The sequence below is a fragment of the Poecilia mexicana genome, unplaced genomic scaffold (assembly GCF_051168715.1).
Source record: "Poecilia mexicana isolate PSO_F unplaced genomic scaffold, ASM5116871v1 scaffold_2, whole genome shotgun sequence".
NCBI classification, from domain to species: domain Eukaryota; kingdom Metazoa; phylum Chordata; class Actinopteri; order Cyprinodontiformes; family Poeciliidae; genus Poecilia; species Poecilia mexicana.
The window spans coordinates 4,819,933-4,832,738 of NW_028263371.1; the positions used below are offsets into that span (position 1 = coordinate 4,819,933).

Genomic DNA, 12,806 nt, shown 5'->3' on the forward strand with positions numbered 1-12,806 from the left:
CACTACTTCACCAAGAACTTTTAGAGACTCAGCCAATTTTCTCAGCTGTAGCCTGATCTCAACACTGTGTGGGGACTTCATCATAGTGGAAAGTGTTATCAAGTCCTTCTGGATCTCAACAAAGTGTGTTTCTAGACCTGAGAGAGAAAGTAGGAGAATATTGCTATAGCGTAACCTCCTGAGGTATAGAAGCAGTGAAATCAAAGTTTTCAAGTGAAATACCGAAATGGTCAAATTTATTTGGCCATACCAACAATGGTGAATCTGGTACCATTACAGAAGCATTGGCTGGTAGTTTTAACAGTTAACCGGATGGATCCTATGAAAATCTCTTCTCTGTAGAAACTACTTGGAGTCGGACAATGACAGCAAGCAGGGAGAACCAACTCATGTAACTGAAAGACTCTCTGTTTCCATTGTGAACAAAGCATATGGAGATCCTTCTCCAAGTCCCTCTCTTTTTGTGCGTCCCTGCATGTCTGAAAATAGTAAAAAATTTAAAAAAGGATGGTTTACATTAAGTAATTATTAAGCCTGATTTCCAAAACATGTTATCTTGTCTTTTGTTGCCATTCAATCACTACTGTACCAGACTGCATATAATCTGAAATGTTTACTCGCCTTTTCCAAAAGTGTATGGTGGGTTTCAGAGTCAAAGAAAGACATGAATGTACCGACAGTCAGGTTGTTCTCTTGAACATCAAGCAGGCCCATGTCTGTGTGACACAACATTTTTATTAATGTTTTATATGACCCCTGGAATCATATATACCTTGTAAAAGTATTTACATCCCTTAAACAAATCCACATTTTGCCAAATACAAATTCTTGTGTATTTTACAGCGGTTATATGATACAGACAAACACAAAGTAGCACTTAACTGTAAAGTGGGAAAAAAATTATATAGAGCTTTCTAAATTTGCAAATAAAAACCTTAGAGATAAGGTGTTTACTACCATGACTCAAATAACCTCGCGTAAAAGTCAATGCAACCTTAAAATAAAATCATAAAAATTAGTAAACAATAATATTTGAAAACATACAGCAAAAAGAAAGTCATTGTTAAAATAAAGAAACAAAAGAGTGATGGATTGACACAAGCCTTGCAGAAGTCAAAATAGCCTCAATGTAGAACAATTCTTTCAGCAGGAAAATGAACCTAAACACACATTCAAAATACAATGGAGTAGTATAGATCAAAGCATTTTTTGTGTTGGAATGGAAAAGTCAAAGATTGTATGTAAATCAAGAGGATGTGAGACAATTTTTGAAACTTGCCCTAGAGAGGCTGTCCATTTAATATGGCTAGCTTGAAAAGTCGGAAGGGCAAATGTTGGTGGTTGTACAAAGTATTGACTAAGGGTGTTGAATATGAATCCATGGGACATTTTTCTCAATTTCAATAAGCAAAGAATGCTGAAAACTATACAGTCTTATTTTTCCACTTCACAATTATGCACAACTTGGTGTTATTCTGTTATATCAACCCCACCACCCAAAATCAATTATCTCAGTAGGAAAAAACAATAGTGAGCAGTGAAAAAATTCACATGAAATGATTATTTTTGCAAAGCACTGTATAAGATGTGATTCATGTGGTAAAACATACATACACAAAGTCACTAACCTTGGAGAAGAATTTTCCAGTGTTTCTCCTTAAGCATGGACTTCTTCAGATTTGCCAAGACCTCAGCCTGGTGGCTTAGCTTTTTCAGGATTCTTGATGTTTCTTCCAGCACTGCGTCATCAGCAGGGATGATACTGGTCAAAGACAGTGCTTGGTTTTTCCAAAGGATAATTTTCTCCATAGCTTGTGGCACTGAAACCTAACAATGAAAACAAATCAGGAGATAAATGAAGCATCATAGAATAATAAGGATTTCTAGACTTAAAAGTTTTATATTTTGTAGTACTATAGTGATAATAATAAAACTGGCCATAAGAACTATTTATTACTTCTTTTTTAGGTAAGTGTAAGGCTGTGACTGCATGGCAGAGCAGTCACAGCCCCAGAACAACAAATACTGCTCTTAAGAAACAAACCCATTTGTAATACACTTCTTTAGGATACCAGGCACATATAGAAGTCTGATTTGTATCATGGTAGCTGCATTTAGTCATATTTTAATCATATTTTCTAATTGCTCAGTACCTATTGATACTCTCATAGGAAAAATTTCTCAATTACTAAAATAATCATTTACAACAGGCCTAAACTCCATTCACAAATGTTATATGGTGTAGGTTTACACAAGTTATTTAAGCTCCAAAGAAATGAACAGATGCCAGAAAAGAATCACAAATTCACTTAAGGCTGAAGAACATTAAAATTGACTTAAGGAGTAACTCATATAAAAAAACATATTGTAGCTATTTCATTTTCTCTGGTAATAAAATAAAAATGAATGACTTGACAGGTTACATCATTGAGTTGCAGTAGATTCCACTCTTCCATCCATGCAGTGCACTCAGCTTTAAGTTGCCACAACTCTCCACGGGCAAGGATTTTCTTGACATCTACTGCCAGACTAGCTAGATCCAGTTGCTCCTCTAATGGGACGCACAAAGAGTCAGAGGTTTAGTAACTTGATAACATCTATTTCTCAATTAGTTGCATAACTATTAAAGATGCCTATTCTTTTTGTTTTTTCTCATACAAAATATTTTTATCTAGACTCACCTTGCATAGTTTGACTGCAATTACTAAGCTCCTCCAGTTTGGTCCTGAGTGTTTGCACACGTGTCCCCATGTATTTCAGTTTACACACCATCTCGTTGGCATTCTGGCTCGGGTCAAGGAAAGGCCCAGAGGTGGCCTTAAGGACTATATGTCTAAGGTCATACGACAAATATGAAAACATTGTGCCCAGTGCGTTGGCCACAGTGGGAAGGCTTTGGGACACAAGGGCATGAGCCTGTTTCAGATGGGCAATAAAATTATCCCATATCCTCATCATCTAAATATAAGAACACAAACGGATGCAAATGAAAAAGTTATATTTTCGAGATCTGACCAAAAAAGTTGCAAGTTTTCAAGTTTATCCACATAAACAGAGAGCACGTCTATGAAGTGCCTTATTTATGGCATAATTTTCACATCTCTGTCAACTAACCTTCTCTTCTAAAGCCAGCTCCTCCTCAGTCATCTTCCTATAGATCATGCAAATTGTGTCACGTAGAGAGAGAATGTATTCCAAACGCCTCTGCATGTCAGCCAGTATCTTCTCCAACTCCCTGACCTGCACAGGGGCAACAAACAACCTGTTTATCAAACAGATTTTAAATGATCACAACTTCATTAACTGTGATTAAAATACTCTCCTCCCTCTACCACTTCCCTATAGCTGAGATGTCGGTTGACAGAAGGATGCTAAAATAAATGTGGCAAAACATCAAATCTTTGAAATGGAAAATTTTTAAAAATAGAGAAAAGATGTATAGACACATTGCTTTGTTTTCAATATGAAACAGCAGTGCATAAAGGAGCATCTGCCACAGTAAGATAAAGACATATTTAGGATAAATTGTTCACTTGGGTTGAAAGTGTAAAAAAAGATGGCCTAAAATGACACTTATTATTCATAAACCTTTCTTTTAAGTGTAAAACAAACAAAATTGTCTTTAATTTAGAGACATAAACAGATTTGTAGGCCATCCTGGCAAAGATCCAACCTAATTTGAATATGCTTATTCATGGTGAAGAAATTACTGTTTTTAATCAACTTACCAGAGTTGCTGTTGGTACTTCTAACAAACAAGTCAATATAAAAGTAACACTTTTTTATTTTTTTACTTTTTAAGATGATGAAAAATGTCTAATTAATAACCCACAACTTTCTGTTTCCATAGCAACAACCAGCAGGATTGTACAATAATATGTAATTATTTTATCTTGCCAGAACACACAGTAATGTGGGTGAAAAAAGAGGTAAAAACAACTTCATAACATCTCTGGGATTTAGCAAATAGAAATATTTTCGGTCATTCCAAGTCACCTAGAACAAGAGAAGTTTGGTCTGATTTAACGTCTGACAGTGAGAGAAAACAAAATCTGTATTGGGTGTACGCAAGTATCAGGTTTTAACTGTATTTCACGTTGATATAAGGCATACAACCATTACTTTCAAATATTGTCCTCTTTTGTGTAAGCATCTTATTTTGAAAATGTTTCTTTACCGTAAAGACGAATTGAGAGAAGTCATTCACATCGTCCGGTTCTGTTTTGAGTTCAGCAGTCATCCTCTCCAGCTCCTCCATGAGGGTTTCTGACTGCCTCTTCATCTGGTCGACAAGTAGGCTTTGCACTTCCTCCTTAATGATACTAAGCACCTCCACTGATGAAACAACAGGAAAGAGAGGAAGAGGATTCATCATGAGACACAAAGTACATTTCTCAAACCGTACAGACATTAGCAGACCTTTCATGAAGCTTAAAGAGCATCTTGGTGGTTTGTATGTTAAGAGTGTGCAATTTTTGCAACAAATCTAGTTTAATGTATTGCTTGACACAGATACCGCACACAAATTTGCAAAATCAAATCAATTTAGAAAGGTGTTTAAATGTATTGCCTGTTCTTTTTTTTTTTTTTTTTTTACAGTTTTCAGTGCTTTACATTATTTAACATTTGGAAAGGTTTCCAAAACCCCAGAATATTAATATCTGACTTTCAGTTTAGGAAGCCAAAAGTTGCACTTTGAGGTTTCATGAAAAGGAAGCTTTTTGTTGTCGCACAGTGACATACTTAGAGTTTGCTTTGTGCTGGTAGCATGGATGATGATCAGCTTGTTGGATGTGCGGCTTGATGGAGTCACTGTCTGGACTCTCTGAGCCCAGCAGCGCAGCTGCTTAATGAGCTCCTCATACACAGACACAGGCTGATCTTTAATGGTTTCCAGTAAGGCTGAACTCCACTGACTGACAAACAAATGGATGTTCTTCAGCCATGAGTAATACGTATAGAACTGTTCTATTTCTAGTTTGGAGTCCTGTCCGAAGAGACATGAGAAGATATGAGCAGACTACTAATATTTAAGATCAGCTTCTAGTGGTCATAAAAACAGATACTTTTACCTTGATGATCTTGGCATGCTCAGTGTCAACTTGCTTTGAAACATCATTGATGTTGATGTACCACTCTAGCTGGGCTTTGGAAAGAGGATAGTAGCAGCCATCCACCATTTTGCCTTCCACTGTCAAAGAAGCTGAATGAGAGAGGCTGGTTGATCAATCACTGCAACTGCATTTGCTTCTGGAGAACAATAAAAACTTGTTTTTCTTACAAAATTGCAACTCAAAGCTATGGAAGCTGAGAGCGGACATCTTTTGCATGTACTTTTTCCAGATGGTTTTCTGGAGATAAATTAATTTGTCAATGGTTTTCTCAAGATAACGAGTTAGTTTCACAATGTTTTTATTGAAATAAGTTAATTTCACAAAAGTTTTTTTTAAGATGATTTAATTTTTCCAATGTTTTTTTTGGGAAAAATTCATCGGATGGTTTTCTTGAGATGAGTATTTTTCACAATGTTTTAATTGAGGTAGTGAGTTAATTTCACGATGGTTTTCTCAAATTAACGAGTTAATCGAGGTGTGTGTTAAACCTGAATCCATCCTTCAAGTTCATGCCAATGGTGAAAGGTTTACTTGAGAAAACCATCGGGAAATTAAGTCATCACAAGAAAACCAAGGGAAAATAAGTATATTTAGAGCATGTCTGCTGTTGGCTTCCGTACAAAGCAACATGATGTTACTACAATACAACATTAATAGAAACAAAAAGAAATGACCATACCTGTCACAGTAGAACATTCATCAGAGGTTAAATCCTGATCTGAGTCACAGGGTTTGCTGCTGGTCTCCAGGAAGAATCCTAAGTTGTCACATATCTGTCAGGGATGAAAAGAGTTGATGTCCATACAATACATATTTTAATTTAAATATCATAAAATTTGTATTAAATTAAATGCTTAGCTACCTGAACAATGGTGTTAGCCCTCAGGAAGGAAGTGGTCAGTGCTTTGTGAAACTCAGAGATTGGTGGGTCAGTGCTTAACTGACTATTGGTAGTGAAACGCAATTCAGTGTGGAAGATACCGCGCCGCTTAGACGAAACTCTCTGAAAAACACATAACACAATAAACATCAGCGTATCAACTCCTAAAAGATGAGCTTCATAATAGCTTTGCGTCCCCGTTTATGTTAACAGGTGAAAAATGCGTCTTAGTTCTGAAAATAAAATTTAGAGGAGACAACGTGAAAGTGACTGGTGACTTGTTTTTGTCCAGTGTTAATTCCAAATGAAACTGATGTGTAATTCTGCTTTCCACAAAGGCCAGATTTGGGTAGTGCATTACAAAAACCTGTCCTACAAACATGTTACCCCACCTAAGCAGTGGATCTCTGCAACTGGTTGTGCCAAACTCTATAAACAAGAGTATCTGCAGGTTTCAGAAAGTCAAACTTAAGACCATTTTAATGTCACCACGAATGAAATTTAAGACTGAAAAAAACTATAAATATATGGAATATTAGAGGGATCCCTCTCTACTACCATCATTCATCCATAGAAAAGCTATGAGATTTCTGGGCTCTGTTTGAAGCTCTTGGCAGTGGCTTTGTGCTTCTCACCCTGCATATGGCTCTCTACAACCTTAACACAGAGAGCACACCAAGTATCATAATGGTAGGCAAAAGAAGTGAGCCAATGGAGGAAAAAAATGCCATCCAGCCAAATGGCAATAGGTCTGCACTTAGCCATGATTTAAAAAAAAAGCTATCTAGCAAGCACATATTAGCAGGTAGCAGTCGTTAGTTTAAACCGTCTTGACTTTAAAATTTAGAACCTGTGTTAACGTATTTAAGGCACACATATATTTTTTAAATGAATCTAAGATATTTTAAGACCTTATGTTTATGTACACAAATTTAAGACTTTTAAGACTTTTTAGAGAACAGACACCTGATAATTTGATGGATTAAACAGTATTCTTTGAGATATTCAAAACTTGGAATACCATTTTATAGCCTGACCTAACTTTAAACTGCTCCACAACTTTATCATTGCTCTGTTCATTGGCATTCATAATGCTGTTAGTCCATTACCTTTCTCAAACAAATTCCTGAGTGACTGAATAAATTTGCATACTCTCTTTTTACGATAAAGTTTGTGCTTTTTAACTTCACGCCATATAAAAACATTTGCGCTAAATGAATACTTTTGCAGTGCTCTTTGTATTATGTTCTCTTAATACCTTAAAGAATTTGAGAAAAGAATTGGCATCTTGCTGAACGACAGTAACAAGATTCTGCATAATGATGTGATGGACCAGCAGCGCAAAGTTTCCCAGTTTCTTCAAAATGCTTTTCGACTCAGTCAGCTGTTTCTTTATCCTTTGTCGGCAGGCCAAGAGCCGATAAATGGGTTCAGAAGAATTACTGATCTTTTTGGAAAGTTCTAGTTGCATCTGGAGCTGCTTGTGATTTTCATAAGTCTCATCCTTTACCTGAAGATTAAAAAAAAAATGAGGATTAGACGTTTTTCAATTAATAAAACAAAAACAATACTCATGCTGAGCCAAAAATTGAATTTTTTTTTAGATGTCTTTGTAAAACAAAGACATACCGAATTCAGAAGCGCGGCCTGATATTTGGATAACTTCTGTAGAGTCAGAAAACACTCATTGTTTTTCGTCATCAGTACTTTGTTGAATTCTAGCAATGAAAAGCTTTTAGAGTCATCCAAAGGCATCCAGTTTATTCCTTGTAGCTCCTCAATTACTCTGTAGGCACAAGGAGTACAAAGTGGCTTAAAAGTCCAATTTTGTTTGCTTCACCTAAGCGTTAAAGACAGTTTGCCTTCAACACAAATGTTCCAGTATTATTTATATCACTATTCAAACTGAAGTTACTTCTAACTTACCCAGATAACAGATGTAGAGCAGTTCTGAACTGAGGTACAGCTAACAGAAGCAGATCCTGAAGCTCGTCGCACTTGCGCCGAAAATGTATCCTGCGTACTGTCTTACGCCATCTGCCACGCGCAAGAGACGATGAAAAAAAAAATACATATAAATAATGTTGCATATTATAGCCCAGCGGTGAGAAATAGGGGTTTTTAAAGATCGGCAGACGGTGATTGGCCAGAAAGTTACGATTGGTGCACCCCCCATTAAGACAGGCAAATTATAGTTGAAGCACTTTACCTGGAAAAAGTTTTGCTCATTCTGAAGTTTCTGAAAAAACTGATTCTCTGCAAAGTCGTCCATAGCACGTACTCTCTGTACCACTCTGCAAGACTGACAGCTCCACCAAATCCTGTCGTCGTCACGTGAACCACAGAATTAGGACAGAAGACGTAGTGGTCCATTCCAGCATCTGTGGCCTGGACCACTCGCAGATCATAAGGCCTACAAATCAAAATTACACTTACACGCTCATTTACATTTTAACATTCAGCATTCAAGCAACAAAAGGAGTCAAGTGTCAGTTCTACCTGTATGTATCCTTATGCACTTCCTTCAGGTAAAACAGTTCCTCCAGGTCTTTCCTCTCTGCAAACAACTGAAAAACCTCTATGCCGGTCAGAGGATATGCATTTCGTTTACTTCCTTTAGCGGTTTTCATTTTTCTTCTGCCCTTGCCCACTGACACATCTATCGATTCATCATCCGCTGCAAGACTGAAGCAACAAAGAAGAATCAACAAAAGAGAAACTTCTTTAGGACTCGAAGGGGAAATTCTTGACCCTTTGAGATTGGTCAGTTTTTCATAAAAGGATTTCAGTTAGAAATATAACCTTCTGTTCAGCGTTACTCCATTGAAGCTCAGCATTTAGACACAAAAATGCTATTTCATTTTTTCTTTTTTTTTAACTACCAAACAATATTACCTCTCTGCTTTCAGCTGAGCAATTGCAGTGGGGGTGTCAGCTCTTAAGGCAGGGGTCACTGGTCGAAGTCCTTCAGCCCATTTTGCCTCAGCTAAGGCTCTCTGTGAACCAGCATGACCGATGAAATGAGGTGGTTTCCACAACAACTCGGGTTTGTTAGATGGAAGGTTTTCGGTGAAAGACGTGAAATTGAAAAGGTCTTTTGACCCGGAGGATGTCGGGAAGCATTTCTCAGAGAACCGAGGCAGTAAAGTTCTTTCAGGGGAGTGGGCCTTTTTCTTAACTATGGGTCCAGACTTTGATTTGTCTCTACGACACATCGGAGAAGAGCCAGCAAACATGCTGCTGATTTGTTTGTGTACACCACTAGCTGGTGTAAGAATAACAAAATCGACCTTGCATTGCAACAGTGAGTTTCTGTAGGGAATTAAAGAAATGAGAAAAGGTTACAGCCATGCTGTATCATGCAGTAGCCACAAACAGCGTCGCAGATGAAGTTGACAAAAAAGCACACATGATTTTCAATGGTTTTACCAAATACAAATCTGAAAAGTTTATACTTGGTTGCCCTGAATCAATACTTTGTATTATTGCCATTTGCAGCTGCAGGTGTTTTGGGGTTTCTTTTCACTCTAAAAATCCCTGCTAATTTATGCTTCAAAAAAGCCCAAGCTTAATCAGATTGAATGGAAAGTGTGTGTAAACACAAATTTCAAGTCTAGTGTCATTCTAACACACCTTTACACCTGTGTGTTTTTAAAAGCTTGGGATATTTTTTCATCCAACATAAAGTTTTGTTCTCTAACAAAGGGACTCTGTTTATTCATTAGTTGACCTCTGAAGGTAGTTGGCAATACTACCTTCAGAGGTAGTAAGGTATATATATCCCAAAATCTTAAAAGATTTTGAGATATCTTAAAAGATACTGAACCATTTCCACACAACACTTTCCAGATTGCTATTTGGAAAAAAAAGGTAAAAAGCACGTATGCTTTGCCTTTCTCTACTTCATGTTAGTGCACCACATAATATCACAGAAAAATACATGAAAGTTTGTGGCAAAGTGTGAAAACGTTCAGAGTGAGAATTTTGTTGGCACTGTGGCTTTAAATATTTAAATTAAATAAATAGTCAACTAAGCAAGATAACAGTGAATGTAATACAACGGATGACAGAGTTTGGTTAAATTATTGACAAGCATTAATTACCTCACAGCACACCTGTATTACCACTATATTAAGTTTCTTCCACTAAATAGTGCTGTTTTTTTCAGTAGTTTACAGTAGTTTTGTCTGTTACCCATCACTACTGCGTGACAAAATTTACCATGCTAAGCTAAATATGAGTTTTCACTGCGTTTTTGTTAGCTAACTATGCTAGCATTTCGACGACAGACGACGACTCGCAGAGAAAAATAATAATAATAAAGCTTCTTAATTTATCAGTGTTTACAAATAAAAAAAATAAAATAAAGTGTCTATTATGAACTTGAACGGTTACTTGAAACATAACGCACTCTCGCTAACAAATTACAAATACATAAATGAAGAAAACACTTTAGCAACTTTCTCTCTTACCTGCGCAGGAAAAAGTTGTGAGGGAACCATGGCAACAAGCTCGTTGTTATGGTAACGCGCAGTGAATTCTGTTGACGGGAGGTTGTCAGGCGTGGAAGGATGAGTGAAAACAGACATGTAGCCTTAATTTTTTTTTAAACAAAACCTAATTTCATCCCTTGTTCGAGAACTTCCTTATGCTCTTGTTGGAATTTTAATACATTTGCTCATACAGTTGAAGTATATTTGTTTTCAGAAACCGTTCTCTATTTATAGTGATTTACGTTTTACTGTGACAGCCACTGTTTGAAGACGCTAATCAATAAAGTTTTAAGAAAAAAATGTAGACAATCTTTTAAAAACAAGTCCCACTCATTATCATAATCCTTTTATCAGAAGAAAAGTGTGAGAAGAAAATAAAAAGTTGATTTTACATGATATTTTACATGTTTAAAAAAATACATAAAGGATGAGGGTTGTTTCTTTTTTTTTCCAATTAGGACATGTCGTATATTTATTTATTTATATATTATATTTTTTTATACAGGTATATTTGATCTCTTATGGTTGCATTTGTATTATTAATATTTAACACCTTCGATGGAGTAGTCAACTAATAACCAATTTCCCCTCCGGGATCAGTAAAGTATATCCTACTCTATTTTTGTGAACTTCAGGGAGGCATGGAGTAATAATGAAAAGTTGCTAAGAACAGACTCTATCTAAACTCTACAGAAATTGAATGCTTTTTTTTCCCATATTGTTATAATCATTTAGTTTTGCACTGTTGCTTACAAAGATGAAATGTACACACAGCTTTTCATTACTGCTCCACCACTCCATGAAGTTCACGAAAACCAAATGGATTCGTATAAAAAGCTTTAAATGTTTTGATGTCATCCGTCTAGACAGCATTCAGATCAAGTCTGTTTGTCACCTTGAGTCTTTCTTTTTTAATACAGTAACTGTAAAAAGTCATTTTCAGCCTGAGGCCATCAGGGAATCAGGCATTAGTCAGACTGACCTTCTACATTTAGTAAAAATGCAGCAGTTGCTCTGCGTCGTGGTGCTAGCAAAAAGTAAAACAAAAAAAAACATGTTTAACACAATCTAATTTGCTTTGGGTAAATAAGAGAAAAGTGTAATGTTTTGCTGTTACGTTAATGAAGTATGCTAATAAAGTATACTTATTATACTTTATTAGCTTTATAAGTTTCATTATTTATAAGTTTCATTATTCAAACTTATTGCTGTGTTTTTAAAAAATAATACACAAATATTACCTCTTGATAACATTTCGCTTAAAAAGCTGACTAATATCAAAGGTACTTAAGAGTCACCCACCTACAATGAATGTTATTGGACTATTTAAAGAATACCTGGAGAAAAACGACCCATAAAAATTACAGCTCTTTTTTAAGCTATGAGGCAATGATGCTAAATCCCGGAATCTCCACGTTGGCTTATCCTGAGTTGAGTTCGGGTCGAGTTATTCCTCTCCACACTCTCCTCATACTTGCTGAGGGTTGCTGTAAAGCCAATGACCCAATGCCACGGACTGGGCTTATAACATTTTCCAACTGACATTAAAATGTGATTTAACTGCTTTCTATCTATAGTAAAATATACTAAGTATCTAGAACTAGAAAGCAAGTAACTGAATTAAAGTTGTCTGATAGGTTCTGATGAGTTTGGTTGTGACTGGATGTGATATGAACAAACAGAATTAAACAGAAGTGTAACGCAGCACCGTCTTGAACAAACATACTCATCAAGAAATCCAACACGACCAAATCTATGACGTCCACCAGTCTTGTGCCTTTGTCATACGGAGGGGTCTTCTTCACGTTCACGCAGTAATTAGGATCTGTTTCCCATCTGAAACACACGGAAAGTCATATTTTCCAAAAACCAACACTTCCTCAGCATTAGGGCAATCGTGGAACAATTCTGCCAAAAGAAACAAAAAACTCTGTGAGTTTAATCCCAAAGGATATTTTTAAATAAATCTTTTAAAAAATTCTAGAAAAACTTGGAAATTTTGGAGTTCCAAAAATTAAAAATGTCAGACTTTTGAATCTTGGAAAATTTCCAAAATGTCGAAACATGTTTTACTCTACAACCAAGTTTTTGCTAGAAAAATTCTGAGATTAATCTCAAAATTTCAGTTTTTTTCTAGAAAATTTTTGACTTTTCATGCGCAGAAAATTTCCTTGTGTTCTATGGAATTTTTTTTTATTTTAAACTCAGAAATGTCCTTGTTTTTTCTAGAACATTTCTGACAATAATCTCAACATTTCTGAGTATTTTGTCAGAAATGTACTCCTTGTAAATTAATATTCTTCTAAAACAAATCCTCGC

The 12,806-nt window shown here is 36.0% G+C and overlaps 1 protein-coding gene across 2 annotated transcripts in view; it reads right to left on the bottom strand.

Moving 5' to 3' along the window:
• The window catches only part of dnhd1 (dynein heavy chain domain 1), a 36,872-nt gene extending 24,669 nt beyond the window's left edge, over window positions 1–12,203 (bottom strand). For both annotated transcript variants that reach the window (XM_088009356.1, XM_014990346.2), the window contains exons 1-18: window positions 8,890–12,203; window positions 8,494–8,679; window positions 8,204–8,407; window positions 7,921–8,031; window positions 7,624–7,780; window positions 7,253–7,504; window positions 5,977–6,117; window positions 5,794–5,887; window positions 5,073–5,203; window positions 4,744–4,987; window positions 4,178–4,335; window positions 3,115–3,240; window positions 2,682–2,958; window positions 2,424–2,551; window positions 1,629–1,827; window positions 622–716; window positions 251–479; window positions 12–137 (exon numbers count right to left, since the gene is read on the bottom strand). In XM_088009356.1, coding sequence (XP_087865482.1) covers window positions 12–137; window positions 251–479; window positions 622–716; window positions 1,629–1,827; window positions 2,424–2,551; window positions 2,682–2,958; window positions 3,115–3,240; window positions 4,178–4,335; window positions 4,744–4,987; window positions 5,073–5,203; window positions 5,794–5,887; window positions 5,977–6,117; window positions 7,253–7,504; window positions 7,624–7,780; window positions 7,921–8,031; window positions 8,204–8,407; window positions 8,494–8,679; window positions 8,890–9,230 — 3,199 coding nt within the window. In that variant the 5' untranslated portion in view covers window positions 9,231–12,203. The remainder of the gene's footprint in view (window positions 1–11; window positions 138–250; window positions 480–621; window positions 717–1,628; window positions 1,828–2,423; window positions 2,552–2,681; window positions 2,959–3,114; window positions 3,241–4,177; window positions 4,336–4,743; window positions 4,988–5,072; window positions 5,204–5,793; window positions 5,888–5,976; window positions 6,118–7,252; window positions 7,505–7,623; window positions 7,781–7,920; window positions 8,032–8,203; window positions 8,408–8,493; window positions 8,680–8,889) is intronic.
• Window positions 12,204–12,806: the final 603 nt, after the last annotated feature.